The sequence below is a fragment of the Dipodomys spectabilis genome, unplaced genomic scaffold (assembly GCF_019054845.1).
Source record: "Dipodomys spectabilis isolate Male_0828 unplaced genomic scaffold, ASM1905484v1 ptg000318l, whole genome shotgun sequence".
Taxonomy (NCBI): Eukaryota; Metazoa; Chordata; class Mammalia; order Rodentia; family Heteromyidae; genus Dipodomys; species Dipodomys spectabilis.
In genome coordinates, this window is record NW_024870995.1 from 1,124,270 (window position 1) to 1,136,461 (window position 12,192).

The 12,192-nt window shown below is 61.0% G+C and overlaps 1 protein-coding gene across 1 annotated transcript; it reads left to right on the forward strand.

Moving 5' to 3' along the window:
• The first annotated feature begins 1,296 nt into the window (after positions 1-1,296).
• On the forward strand, positions 1,297-12,056 carry Mvd (mevalonate diphosphate decarboxylase). Its single transcript, XM_042702278.1, has 10 exons — positions 1,297-1,404; positions 5,008-5,078; positions 5,445-5,559; positions 5,744-5,890; positions 6,464-6,663; positions 6,888-6,962; positions 7,088-7,306; positions 8,240-8,355; positions 10,856-10,964; positions 11,519-12,056. The coding sequence occupies exons 1-10, from the start codon at positions 1,335-1,337 to the stop codon at positions 11,597-11,599; spliced, it is 1,203 nt and encodes a 400-aa protein (XP_042558212.1). The 5' UTR covers positions 1,297-1,334; the 3' UTR covers positions 11,600-12,056.
• The last annotated feature ends 136 nt before the right edge of the window (positions 12,057-12,192 follow it).

The following is a 12,192-nucleotide window of genomic DNA, read 5'->3' on the forward strand; positions in this document are numbered from 1 at the left end:
ATTCCAGGTAAGGACAGGAGCCGGCTCTGTGGAGCCTCCTACTCGTTACTCTGGAAATGACGTCTTATGTGGCTTTTTGTAAAGTAGATACGTGATTACAAGGGAAATTAAAAATAAAACTATCTGAGATGCCATTTGTCGGCCTTCAGACCCACAGGTGGAGAGGGACCAGGTATTCGTACTTTGGTAGGGAGAGGTGAGCCCAGTCTCCAGAGAGGGCACCTGGCCCCCAGTCACCAAACGCCTCCCTCAGGCACCCCTGGTTGGCTCGGATAGTCCACATTCTGGAATCACGCCTGTGGAAATGCATTCGCATAAAATGTATGGAAAGGTGCTGTGTACAGAACCTAGAAATTGGTCACTGCCCCAATTGTCCATCAGCAGGGGATGGTTAAGTACATTCTAGAACATCTAGACAACAAATGGCAATGCTCTTTTAGTACTGCATTGCGATGATTGCAAGAAGCACGTAAATGCCGGGCGCTGCCGCCGCCCGCCTCTCCTCCCAGCTACTCGGGAGGCTGAGATCTGAGGGTCGTGGTTCAAAGCCAGCCCGGGCAGGAAAGTCCGTGAGACTCCCATCTCTAATTAAAGTTGGAGTTGGTAAAGCGCTAACCAAAAGCTTTACTGCACAGCAATGCCAACCGAATGACCCACAGAACACGGAGAACACGGATGCTCGGGAAAGAACCGAGCGGCGCGCCCCACCGGTGCGTTTCCGAAATCCCAACCACTCCAATGCCAAAAGCAGAATGTACAAGGGGAGCCGGAAGCTCGTGTCCAACGGGACAGTTTCCAGTAGGGAAGAAGTTTAGTTCTGCGAACGGACGGTGGTGATGGTTGCACTACGAATCATGCCACCGAAACAGCTAAACGCGGGTTAATCGTGACTTTCTCTGCTATGCTTCTCCTCCGCTGCAGGGAGCTGAGCAGCGTCCCGGCCCGCCCCGGCCCGTCCCGGCCCCGCCCGACCCGTCCCGGCCCCGCCCGGCCCGTCCCGGCCCCGCCCGGGACACGCCCCACAAGAAGCCCCGCCCCGCCCCGCCCCGCCCCCGAGTCTAGCGCGATCCTGGGCGCGCCCACCCGGGAGGAAAATCGGCACCCCCATTGGTCGCACTGCGCTTGCGCAGAATCCGTGCTCCCGGTCTGCGGGCCATCGTCCGATCCCGCTCATTGGCTGAGAGGTGGAGTGGGGGCTGGACCTGCCTCTGATTGGACAGCACGCGAGCAGCCGGGTCCGCGTGGGCCAATGGCGTGTCAGCGCGTGAGGCGGAGGAGCTCCACGGGACCGGTCTGAGACAGCTCTCCCTCGGACGGCGGCGCGCGGCCCGGCCATGGCCTCAGGGAAGCCGCCGGTGGTGGTCACCTGCACCGCGCCGGTCAACATCGCGGTCATCAAGTACTGTGAGTGCCACTGGCCGGCCGGGGGGCGGGCGGGGCCTGCGGGCCCGCGCCGGGCCAGGCGCGCTCCCGGGGCCGCGCCGCCGGCGTCCGGGCCTCTCCCGACCGGACCCAGCACCCACGGCCCGACCCCGACCCCGACCCCGACCCCGACCCCGACCCGGCACCCACGGCCCGACCCCGACCCCGACCCCGACCCCGACCCCGACCCCGACCCGGCACCCACGGCCCGACCCCGACCCCGACCCCGACCCCGACCCGGCACCCACGGCCCGACCCCGACCCCGACCCCGACCCCGACCCGGCACCCACGGCCCAACCCCGACCCCGACCCCGACTCCGACCCGGCACCCACGGCCCGACCCCGACCCGGCACCCACGGCCCGACCCCGACCCCGACCCCGACCCGGCACCCACGGCCCGACCCCGACCCCGACCCGGCACCCACGGCCCGACCCCGACCCCGACCCCGACCCCGACCCGGCACCCACGGCCCGACCCCGACCCCGACCCCGACCCCAACCCGGCACCCACGGCCCGACCCCGACCCCGACCCCGACCCCGACCCGGCACCCACGGCCCAACCCCGACCCCGACCCCGACCCGGCACCCACGGCCCGACCCCGACCCCGACCCCGACCCGGCACCCACGGCCCGACCCCGACCCCGACCCCGACCCCGACCCGGCACCCACGGCCCAACCCCGACCCCGACCCCGACCCGGCACCCACGGCCCGACCCCGACCCCGACCCCGACCCGGCACCCACGGGCCAACCCCGACCCCGACCCCGACCCGGCACCCACGGCCCGACCCCGACCCCGACCCCGACCCGGCACCCACGGCCCGACCCCGACCCCGACCCCGACCCGGCACCCACGGCCCGACCCCGACCCCGACCCGGCACCCACGGCCCGACCCCGACCCCGACCCCGACCCGGCACCCACGGCCCGACCCCGACCCCGACCCCGACCCCGACCCGGCACCCACGGCCCGACCCCGACCCCGACCCCGACCCGGCACCCACACCCCGACCCCGACCCCGACCCCGACCCGGCACCCACGGCCCGACCCCGACCCCGACCCGGCACCCACGGCCCGACCCCGACCCCGACCCGGCACCCACGGCCCGACCCCGACCCCGACCCCGACCCGGCACCCACGGCCCGACCCCGACCCCGACCCGGCACCCACGGCCTGCCTAGCACCCCGGGCCCTCACACAACACGACAATGTTTGGCTTCTTTTCCTTTTTTTTTTTTATTGTGAAAATACTGTACAGAGGGGTTACAATTACATGGGCAAGATAATGAGTACATTTCTGATCAGGTGTTGTAGCCTCCTGCTTTGTTTCCCCTTCCCCCCCTCCCTGGCTTATTGTCTTCAGCGAGGCTCCCTGGGAGTTGCCTCTCGGGACTCCTGGTGGGTCAGGCCTTGGCCTGACGCCGCACCCTGGAGGGTCTGGTGGTGCCCAGCTTAAGCCCGTTGCCACAAAGCCGCACACGTTCTGTGCGGGTCTGTGTGACAGTAGGTTTTCACACTTGGGATCTGTGCCCAACTGTGCAATTGCGAGGGCACTAGGGGTGGTTGCAATTCATTTGCTTAAAGAACTGTCAAACTGTCTTCCTAGTGGCTCTGCTAGTTTGTTTCCCACCAGCCACGCTTGTGTGATCGGGGTTCCCGCCTCCTCATCAGCATCCTTTGTCACTGTCTTCTTCTTTACTTTGGTCAGTCTCCCAGGAATGTGTGTTTAACTTGTACCTAATTAATTAATCAATTGCAGGTGACAGTGACCATCTTTTTCTAGGCCTACTTGCGTCCATGTAACTCTAAGTGCTGGTTCCATGTTCTAATTGAACCCTTGCTCTCTTCCTGATGCATTTCGAGAATGTGTTATATATCTAGATGCTGGTTCTTTGTAAGTTGACAACGTTCCCCTAGGGCTGAACATGCTAGGCATGCCAATAATTCCAGCCCTAGAAGGCTGGGGTAAGATCTACAGGTTTAAGGCCCTGTCTAAAAAAAAAACTTAGAATAGTTTATCATTATTCCTACGTTTCAGGTCTTTCTTTAAAATCATGAATAGCCGTTGAATTTGGCTGAGTGCTGTTCCTGTATCTGTTGATAAGATGGCATGATCTTTTTCCCCTTTAGCATGTTATTGCAGTGGGCAGCATTGATTTATTTTTGAATATGAATTGGTATTCAGTTTGCTGAACTTTCCCTCTGACTCTTCTGAGCCTTTGTTTCAATTACTGTGTTTTTCTTTTTCATCTTCTGTTTCTTTGTGGAGGCTTTCTTGTTTGTTACAAACGTATTTGTAATTGCTGTAAAAGAAAAGAACAGAAAAAATCACCATGTAATACAGGCGGCCTCAAACTCACTATCTTCCTGTCTCAGCCTTCTGGGTGCATTGTGGGGCGGGGTGGGGGTCTGATTACAGATCCGACTGATTTCAGAGCATCTGTATCATAGCTGTTTTAAATGCTTGTCCAGAGAATGTGTCTGGCACCTCTGAAATGGCCTCTGTTGGTGGTTCTTGTTACTGTTTGAAATCTCCCTTCTTCACAGGGGAACATGGGATTTGGGGTTCTGCTGTGATCTAGGATTCCGTCTCATTGAAGCCACCTGGTTGTTTTTTGACACACTCTTGTGAGGGTGCTCCCTCCTTATAAGGCTGTCAGAGGCAGAAGTACAGGCTCCACTGACAGCGGCAGCGGCTTACCCCTGGCCAACAGCCAGGCTCCTGCCAACAGCCAGCAGGGCTGGGAGTGAAGCCGGGCATCCCACTGAACAGGAAGCTAGAGAGTAGAGATCTCCTGGTCCAGCTCTCCCTGGTGGGAAAGCCCCAGGCTCCACAGGGCAGAAAGAACAAGGCGGTGCCAGGGACTTCAGTCCTGCTGGGCTGCTCTGTCCTGGCTGCAGGCTGTCAGGATCAGGCCTGGCTGGGTGTGTCCAGTGGCAGGAAGAGCCATGCCAGGATCAGGGGCCCTGGGGTCTGCCCTCTCTTGCTGAGTGACACCGGGGGGCTTGGTCATACTGTGCGCTGCAAAGGGACAGGCATCGCCCTGGCCCCGGAGTGGCCTCTCGCTCCAAGGAAAACCCTCAGCCGTGAGAACCACAAAGGGTACTCACTGTGTGTGACCTCCTCTTCTCCCCCATCCCCAGGCTCACACCAGCCCAGCTATGTCCGTGTGTGCGCGCGCACGCATGCGCTGCATGTGGGTGCGACTTAGTGGAGCCTTTCATTGGGCTTTCTGGATAGTTGGCTGTGTTGACGTGTGAAGTGGGCAGGCATGGGCCGTTCTGAGCAGGGTGGCTTGGAGGGCAGGCAGGACCTGGACTCTGGGGGGGGGACGGGCCCAGGGAAGAGGAGGCCGTGAGCCACACAGCAAGTGCTCAGCAAATACAGTGAATCTGGAGTGGACAGGAAGGTGAGCAGAGCAGCGACAGCAAGGCAGGGGCAATCCCGCACGGCTGCCTGAGGCAGTGGCCTGGCAGCAGGAGAAGAGCTAAGCGTGTGCACAGAATGGAAGCAGAGCGGCAGGGCCTTCAGTGGGAGCACGTGCCTGGGGACCCCTGCCGACCTTCGGTTGCTTTTTCCAGGGGGGAAACGTGATGAGGAGCTGATTCTGCCCATCAACTCTTCTCTGAGTGTTACTCTGAGCCAGGACCAGGTGAGTGGCACGGTGAGCGGCTCCTGAGCTCTGGCCGCCCTGGCGCTAGGATGAGGCAGTCTTCCCACACCTGTGGGGCCCTTCACCTCACCCATGCCCCCAGAGATCCAGGGCCTCCTTGGACGGCTGTGTCCCTTCATCTAGAAGTCTGGGTCCTGCCTGGGGCTGGAGCATGGGCCGTGCCCGTGCCGTGGGGCCAACCCACCGGCCCGGGCTTCCGGGCTGCCAGACGCAGGGCCTGCCTCAGCCCCTCATCTGCAAGCGTGCCCCTGCGATCCATGGCAGTGTGAGGGGATGAGTAGGAAGGGGTCCTGGTGAGCGGCGGGCCGAGCGCGGGCCTCAAGGGCCCTGGGTTTTCCTTCTCAGTTAAAAACCACCACCACGGCAGCCATCAGCAAGGACTTCACAGAGGACCGGATTTGGCTGAATGGCCGGGAGGAGGATGTGGGGCAGCCGCGCCTCCAGGCCTGCCTGAGGGAGAGTAAGTGGGGGCAGTGCAGGCTCTACCTCCCCGCCTGGGGGGCAGCCAGGCGGTGTGTCTCTCTGTCCTCTGTCCTCTGTCCTCTGCTCCCCCAAAGCCCAACTGCAGGCTCCCTGGGAGGCTGTCCCAGAGGCCAGCAGTAGGTCTGCTGGCGGGGTCACCCATGATCTCCTGTGTCCTGCAGTCCGCCGCCTGGCTCGGAAGCGGAGGGGAGCAGGGGACGGGGACTCGCCGCCCCTCAGCCTCAGCTACAAAGTACACGTGGCCTCCGTGAACAACTTCCCTACGGCCGCAGGCCTGGCCTCCTCTGCAGCTGGCTACGCCTGCCTCGGTGGGTGCCGGGGGAGGGGGGGGTGCCTGCCTCAGTGGGTGCGGGGGGGGGGGTGTGCCTGCCTCGGTGGGTGCCGGGGGGGGGGTGCCTGCCTCGGTGGGTGCCGGGGGGGGGTGCCTGCCTCGGTGGGTGCGGGGGGGGCGGTGCCTGCCTCGGTGGGTGCCGGGGGGGGGTGTGCCTGCCTCGGTGGGTGCGGAGGGGGGGGGCGTGTGTGCCTGCCTCGGTGGGTGCCGGGGGGGGGGGCGTGTGCCTGCCTCGGTGGGTGCTGGGGGGGGGGGGTGCCTGCCTTTGACCATGAAGTCTCCCCTCTGGGGGCCTGTTAGTTGCCAGGGCAGAGGCGGAGCTGGCGAAGGTTGAAGCAGGCGGTTTCCTGGCTGGCTTCCCTGGGAATCCGGTGGTGCTCCCCGGCCCAGCCAGGCCCCTGTGTTCCCAGCCGGAACACCCGGTGCTGTGAGGGGAAGGTGTGGCTGGGCTCGTGGGTGCTGAGCTGGGTGCTGGCGCCCTACGTCTGCCCTGTTTCCCGTGTGGCCGGGGGGCCGGCACGCTGCCTCACGTGACCCTGCTTCCGCACAGCCTATGCCCTGGCCCAAGTCTACGGGGTGGAGGGCGACCTCTCGGAAGTGGCACGCCGGGGCTCGGGCAGCGCCTGCCGGAGCCTGTACGGGGGTTTTGTGGAGTGGCAGATGGGGGAGCAGGCGGACGGCAAGGACAGTATCGCCCGGCAGCTGGCCCCCGAGGGGCACTGGCCCCAGCTCCGAGTCCTCGTCCTCGTGGTAAGGGGCCTGGCTGTGGCCCGGCGGGTGGCTGTCTGTCCAGCCGCTAGGGCCAGGACTGAGGAGGGGGAGATGGCCCCACAGGGCTCAGTGGTCAGGAGTCTCCCCCAAAGTCAGAAGGCCCTGACTCCGCCCCCAGCTGTCAGAAGGGGGAGGGCCCATATGTGTGCTGGGGCGGGGCTTGACGGCTCCCCCGCAGCCAGCCGGCACTGTCTCATGTCCAGGTGAGTGCTGAGAGGAAGCTGACAGGCAGCACGGTGGGCATGCAGACCAGCGTGGAGACCAGTGCCCTGCTCAAGGTAGGAGATTGCCAGGCTCTGCCCCCGTGCTCTGGTCGGGCGGTGGACTCAGGACTCCACGGGCCTCTGACGTGGGACCCAAGCTGTAATGAGCATGGCCCCTGGAAAACAGCTGCGCCTTGCAGTTCCGGGCCGAGTCGGTGGTGCCGGCGCGCATGAGGGAGATGGCCCGCTGCATCCAGGACTGCGACTTCCAGCGCTTCGCCCAGCTGACCATGAAGGACAGCAACCAGTTCCACGCCACCTGCCTGGACACCTTCCCGCCCATATGCTACCTCAATGATACCTCCAGGCGCATTATCCATCTGGTGCACGCCTTCAACGCCTACTGTGGGCAGACCAAGGTACTGCATCGCGGAGGGCGCCGGCAGGCTGCGGGTGGGGCCCTGGAAGGCATGGGCCTGCACCCTGCCACTCATAAATTGGAGGCTGTGGAGCAGGCCTGCGTTCTGTCTACAGACCGCTGGTGTCCTGAGGCACAGCACATGCGCCCTTCCCACACTGCCAGCGCAGCCCTGGACAGTTTCTTCTGCCGGCTTTTGCATTATTATTATTAAGTAGCTTTATAAAGAGATTACAGTTGCATACATCAGGTTAGACACACTGTGCAACTTGGTCAGTTCTGAGGTGTTTTGTTTTGTTTTTGGTCATGGGGTTTGAACTCTGGGTCTGGGCGCTGTCCCTGAGCTCTTCAGCTCAAGGCGAGCGCTGTACCACTTGAGCCACAGCACCACTTCAGGCTTTCTGGTGGTTTGTTGGAGATAAGAATCTCATGGCCGGGCTGGGAAGGTGGCTCAGTGGTAGAGCGCTTGCCTTGCATGCCAGAGGCCCTGGGTTCGATTCCCCAGCACCACATAAGCAAAAAGAAAAAAGCCGGAAGTGGCGCTATGGCTCAAGTGGTAGAGCGCTAGCCTTGAGCTGAAGAGCTGAGGGACAGCGCCCAGGCCCAGAGTTCAGGCCCCACGACCGGACCCCAAAAAAAAAAAAAGAATCTCATAGCCTTTCTGCCTGGGCTGGTTTTGAACTGCGACCCTCAGGTCTCAGTCTCCTGAGTAGCTAGGATGACAGGCGTGAGCCACCGGCACCTGGCTTCTGTGGAGTTTTGTTTCCTGGCTCCATACACTGCTGCGTGATGCCCTCAGTCAAGCCTTGCTGCCTCTTCCTGGTCTGCGGGCATGGGTGACCTGGGACGCTGCTCACTCTAGTTTGGCCATGCTGGGAGACCTCATTTTCCCCTGGCAGATGGGGCTCTCAGCTGGGAATGCTGTGGATTCCAGGTGGCGTACACATTTGACGCGGGCCCCAATGCTGTGGTCTTCACCCTGGACGACACCGTGGCTGAGTTTGTGGCTGCTGTGAAGCACAGCTTTCCCCCTGCTGCCGACGGAGACAGGTGAGTGTGGGACCACTGCTGTGTCGCGGCCGGCCTGAAGCCACAGGAGCGCCTGTGCCCAGGCCGCTCTTCCCCAAGAGTCAGGACCCCTGCGCCCCCTCCCCCAAAACCACTTTAGTGTTCCTTAGGAAATGCACATAGTGTGAGGAGTGTCTGGCCTGTCTCTACTGAGCTCTGTCTCTATCTCCGCTGAGCTCTCTGTCTCTGTCTCCGCTGAGCTCTCTCTCTCTCTGTCTCTATCTCCACTGAGCTCCCTCTGTCTCTATCTCCACTGAGCTCCCTCTGTCTCTATCTCCGCTGAGCTCTCTGTCTCTACTTCCGCTGAGCTCTCTCTGTCTCTATCTCCGCTGAGCTCTCTCTCTCTACTTCCGCTGAGCTCTCTCTCTCTGTCTCTATCTCCGCTGAGCTCTCTGTCTCTATCTCCGCTGAGCTCTCTCTCTCTGTCTCTATCTCCGCTGAGCTCCCTCTGTCTCTGTCTCTATCTCCGCTGAGCTCTCTCTCTCTCTGTCTCTATCTCCACTGAGCTCCCTCTGTCTCTATCTCCGCTGAGCTCTCTGTCTCTACTTCCGCTGAGCTCTCTCTGTCTCTATCTCCGCTGAGCTCCCTCTGTCTCTGTCTCTATCTCCGCTGAGCTCTCTGTCTCTACTTCCGCTGAGCTCTCTCTGTCTCTATCTCCGCTGAGCTCCCTCTGTCTCTGTCTCTATCTCCGCTGAGCTCTCTGTCTCTACTTCCGCTGAGCTCTCTCTGTCTCTATCTCCGCTGAGCTCCCTCTGTCTCTGTCTCTATCTCCGCTGAGCTCTCTGTCTCTACTTCCGCTGAGCTCTCTCTGTCTCTACTTCCGCTGAGCTCTCTCTGTCTCTATCTCCGCTGAGCTCTCTGTCTCTGTCTCTATCTCCACTGGGCTCCCTCTGTCTCTATCTCTGCTGAGCTCCCTCTGTCTCTATCTCCGCTGAGCTCTCTCTGTCTCTGTCTCTATCTCCGCTGAGCTCCCTCTGTCTCTATCTCCCCTGAGCTCCCTCTGTCTCTATCTCCGGTGAACTCCCTCTGTCTCTATCTCTGCTGAGCTTCCTCTGTCTCTGTCTCTATCTCCACTGAGCTCTCTCTGTCTCTATCTCCGCTGAGCTCTCTCTGTCTCTATCTCCCCTGAGCTCCCTCTCTGTCTCTATCTCCGGTGAACTCCCTCTGTCTCTATCTCTGCTGAGCTCTCTCTGTCTCTATCTCTGCTGAGCTCCCTCTGTCTCTATCTCCGCTGAGCTCTCTCTGTCTCTGTCTCTATCTCTGCTGAGCTCCCTCTGTCTCTATCTCTGCTGAGCTCCCTCTGTCTCTATCTCCACTGAGCTCTCTCTGTCTCTATCTCCACTGAGCTCCCTCTGTCTCTATCTCTGCTGAGCTCCCTCTGTCTCTATCTCTGCTGAGCTCCCTCTGTCTCTATCTCCACTGAGCTCCCTCTGTCTCTATCTCTGCTGAGCTCTCTCTGTCTCTATCTCCGCTGAGCTTCCTCTGTCTCTGTCTCTATCTCCGCTGAGCTCCCTCTCTGTCTCTATCTCCGCTGAGCTCCCTCTGTCTCTATCTCTGCTGAGCTCCCTCTGTCTCTATCTCCACTGAGCTCTCTCTGTCTCTATCTCCACTGAGCTCTCTCTGTCTCTATCTCCACTGAGCTCTCTCTGTCTCTGTCTCTATCTCTGCTGAGCTCTCTGTCTCTATCTCCGCTGAGCTCTCTGTCTCTATCTCTGCTGAGCTCTCTGTCTCTGTCTCTGCTGAGCTCTCTCTGTCTCTATCTCTGCTGAGCTCTCTGTCTCTATCTCCGCTGAGCTCTGTCTCTATCTCCGCTGAGCTCTGTCTCTATCTCCGCTGAGCTCTCTCTGTCTCTATCTCCGCTGAGCTCTCTGTCTCTGTCTCTGCTGAGCTCTCTCTGTCTCTATCTCTGCTGAGCTCTCTCTGTCTCTATCTCCACTGAGCTCTCTCTGTCTCTGTCTCTATCTCCGCTGAGCTCTCTGTCTCTGTCTCTGCTGAGCTCTCTCTGTCTCTGTCTCTATCTCCGCTGAGCTCTCTCTGTCTCTATCTCCGCTGAGCTCCCTCTGTCTCTGTCTCTATCTCTGCTGAGATCCCTCTGTCTCTATCTCCACTGAGCTCTCTCTGTCTCTATCTCTGCTGAGCTCTCTGTCTCTATCTCCGCTGAGCTCTGTCTCTATCTCCGCTGAGCTCTGTCTCTATCTCCGCTGAGCTCTGTCTCTATCTCCGCTGAGCTCTCTCTGTCTCTATCTCCTCTGAGCTCTCTCTGTCTCTGTCTCTGCTGAGCTCTCTCTGTCTCTGTCTCTATCTCCGCTGAGCTCTCTCTGTCTCTATCTCCGCTGAGCTCCCTCTCTGTCTCTATCTCCACTGAGCTCTCTCTGTCTCTATCTCCGCTGAGTCCCTCTGTCTCTGTCTCTGTCTCTGCAAGCTGGCTGTGTTAGTGTAGCACGCGCCCAGAGTCACAGTGCCCTGCCTCGTGTTGTGCCAGGTTTCTGAAGGGCTTGCCGGTGACGCCGGTCCCCCTCTCTGATGAGCTGAAAGCCGCGCTGGCTGGGGACCCCACCCCTGGGGGTGTGCAGTACATCATCGTCACTCAGGTGAGGCCCAGGGCACCCTGCCCACCTATGTGTCTTGGAGGTTTGCCCCCTGCACCCAGCGCACCTCAGGCAGGCGATGGGATGCCGACAGGGCAGCCGCACGCTGCCCTCTGTCTGGGGTCGTGTGGCTTGTCCATGTGGAGCTGTGGAGGGACATGCACAGTGGCGTGGCAGGAGCTTCTGGGTGGGTCTGGAGTTGTCGGGCACAGCTGTGCCATCATGGCAGGCAGGCCCCTGCCTCCTGCCCTGTCCTGCAGAGTGGCCCATTCCAAGCGCTCACGCCCGCCCAGGCCACGGCCCCTGCTCCCCACACTGGGCTGTGTGCTTGGGGCTGCTGCTCCTCTCTCTGCGGCCTGCGGTGCACCCCAGGGCCAGGGCACAGGCCCTTGGCTGGCTGCGTCATCTCAGCCTGGATAAGCAGGGTATGGGTATCACCATCCAGGTGGGTTAGCACTAACTTATCCTGCTGAAGACCCTCAGCCCCTTCAGTTTGAGGAAGCTGCGGGCAGGGCCACTGCTGTCATCTGATGATTGACTGCTTTCTCTACCTCCAGGTGGGGCCTGGGCCTCAAGTCCTAGATGACCCCCATGCTCACCTCTTGGGATCGGATGGCTTCCCAAAGCAGGCCTCTTGACCTGCCCCCCCTTGGACTCCCTCCCCCTGCCCCATCCCCCAGCCTGGGGACCACAGGGCTAGCGTGACAGCATGCTGTGCTGTGCTGTGGGGCCCAGTGGGGCTCACTGGCTCCTCCAGGCTGGGATTAGCCTGGTGGTATTCGGGGGCCCAGGAAGTGCCTTAATTTTCCTAGTACTTCACAAGATGGGCGTTGGGGCCCAGACAGCTGGTGAGGGGCCCTCTCCATGTTCCACAGCAAGCTTACCAGGGAGTCACTGCCTCCCGAGCAGTGTGTGCTACGTGAGCCCATCCTCTGTGGCCCTCAGGAAGCTGGCCAAGGGCCTGGAGGACTCAGGCCAGCGGTGGGGATTGGGTGTTTCTTTATAGAAAGACTGTGGCCTCTCGCTGTGAGGGGCGGGTGCAGTGTGGGAGCTGGGCCTTGGTGGCCCTCAGGAATAAACTGTTGACACAGTTGAGCTGTCTTGCTTCTTCAATCAGTGCCTAGGCCCCTGATCTGAGCGTTCCCTGTGTGACTTGCGGAGAGCAGCAAGCAGTGCGCAGCAGGGCAGGGGCACAGCCCTTTGTTCTCTGGCTCCCTGAGGCCGTGCTGGC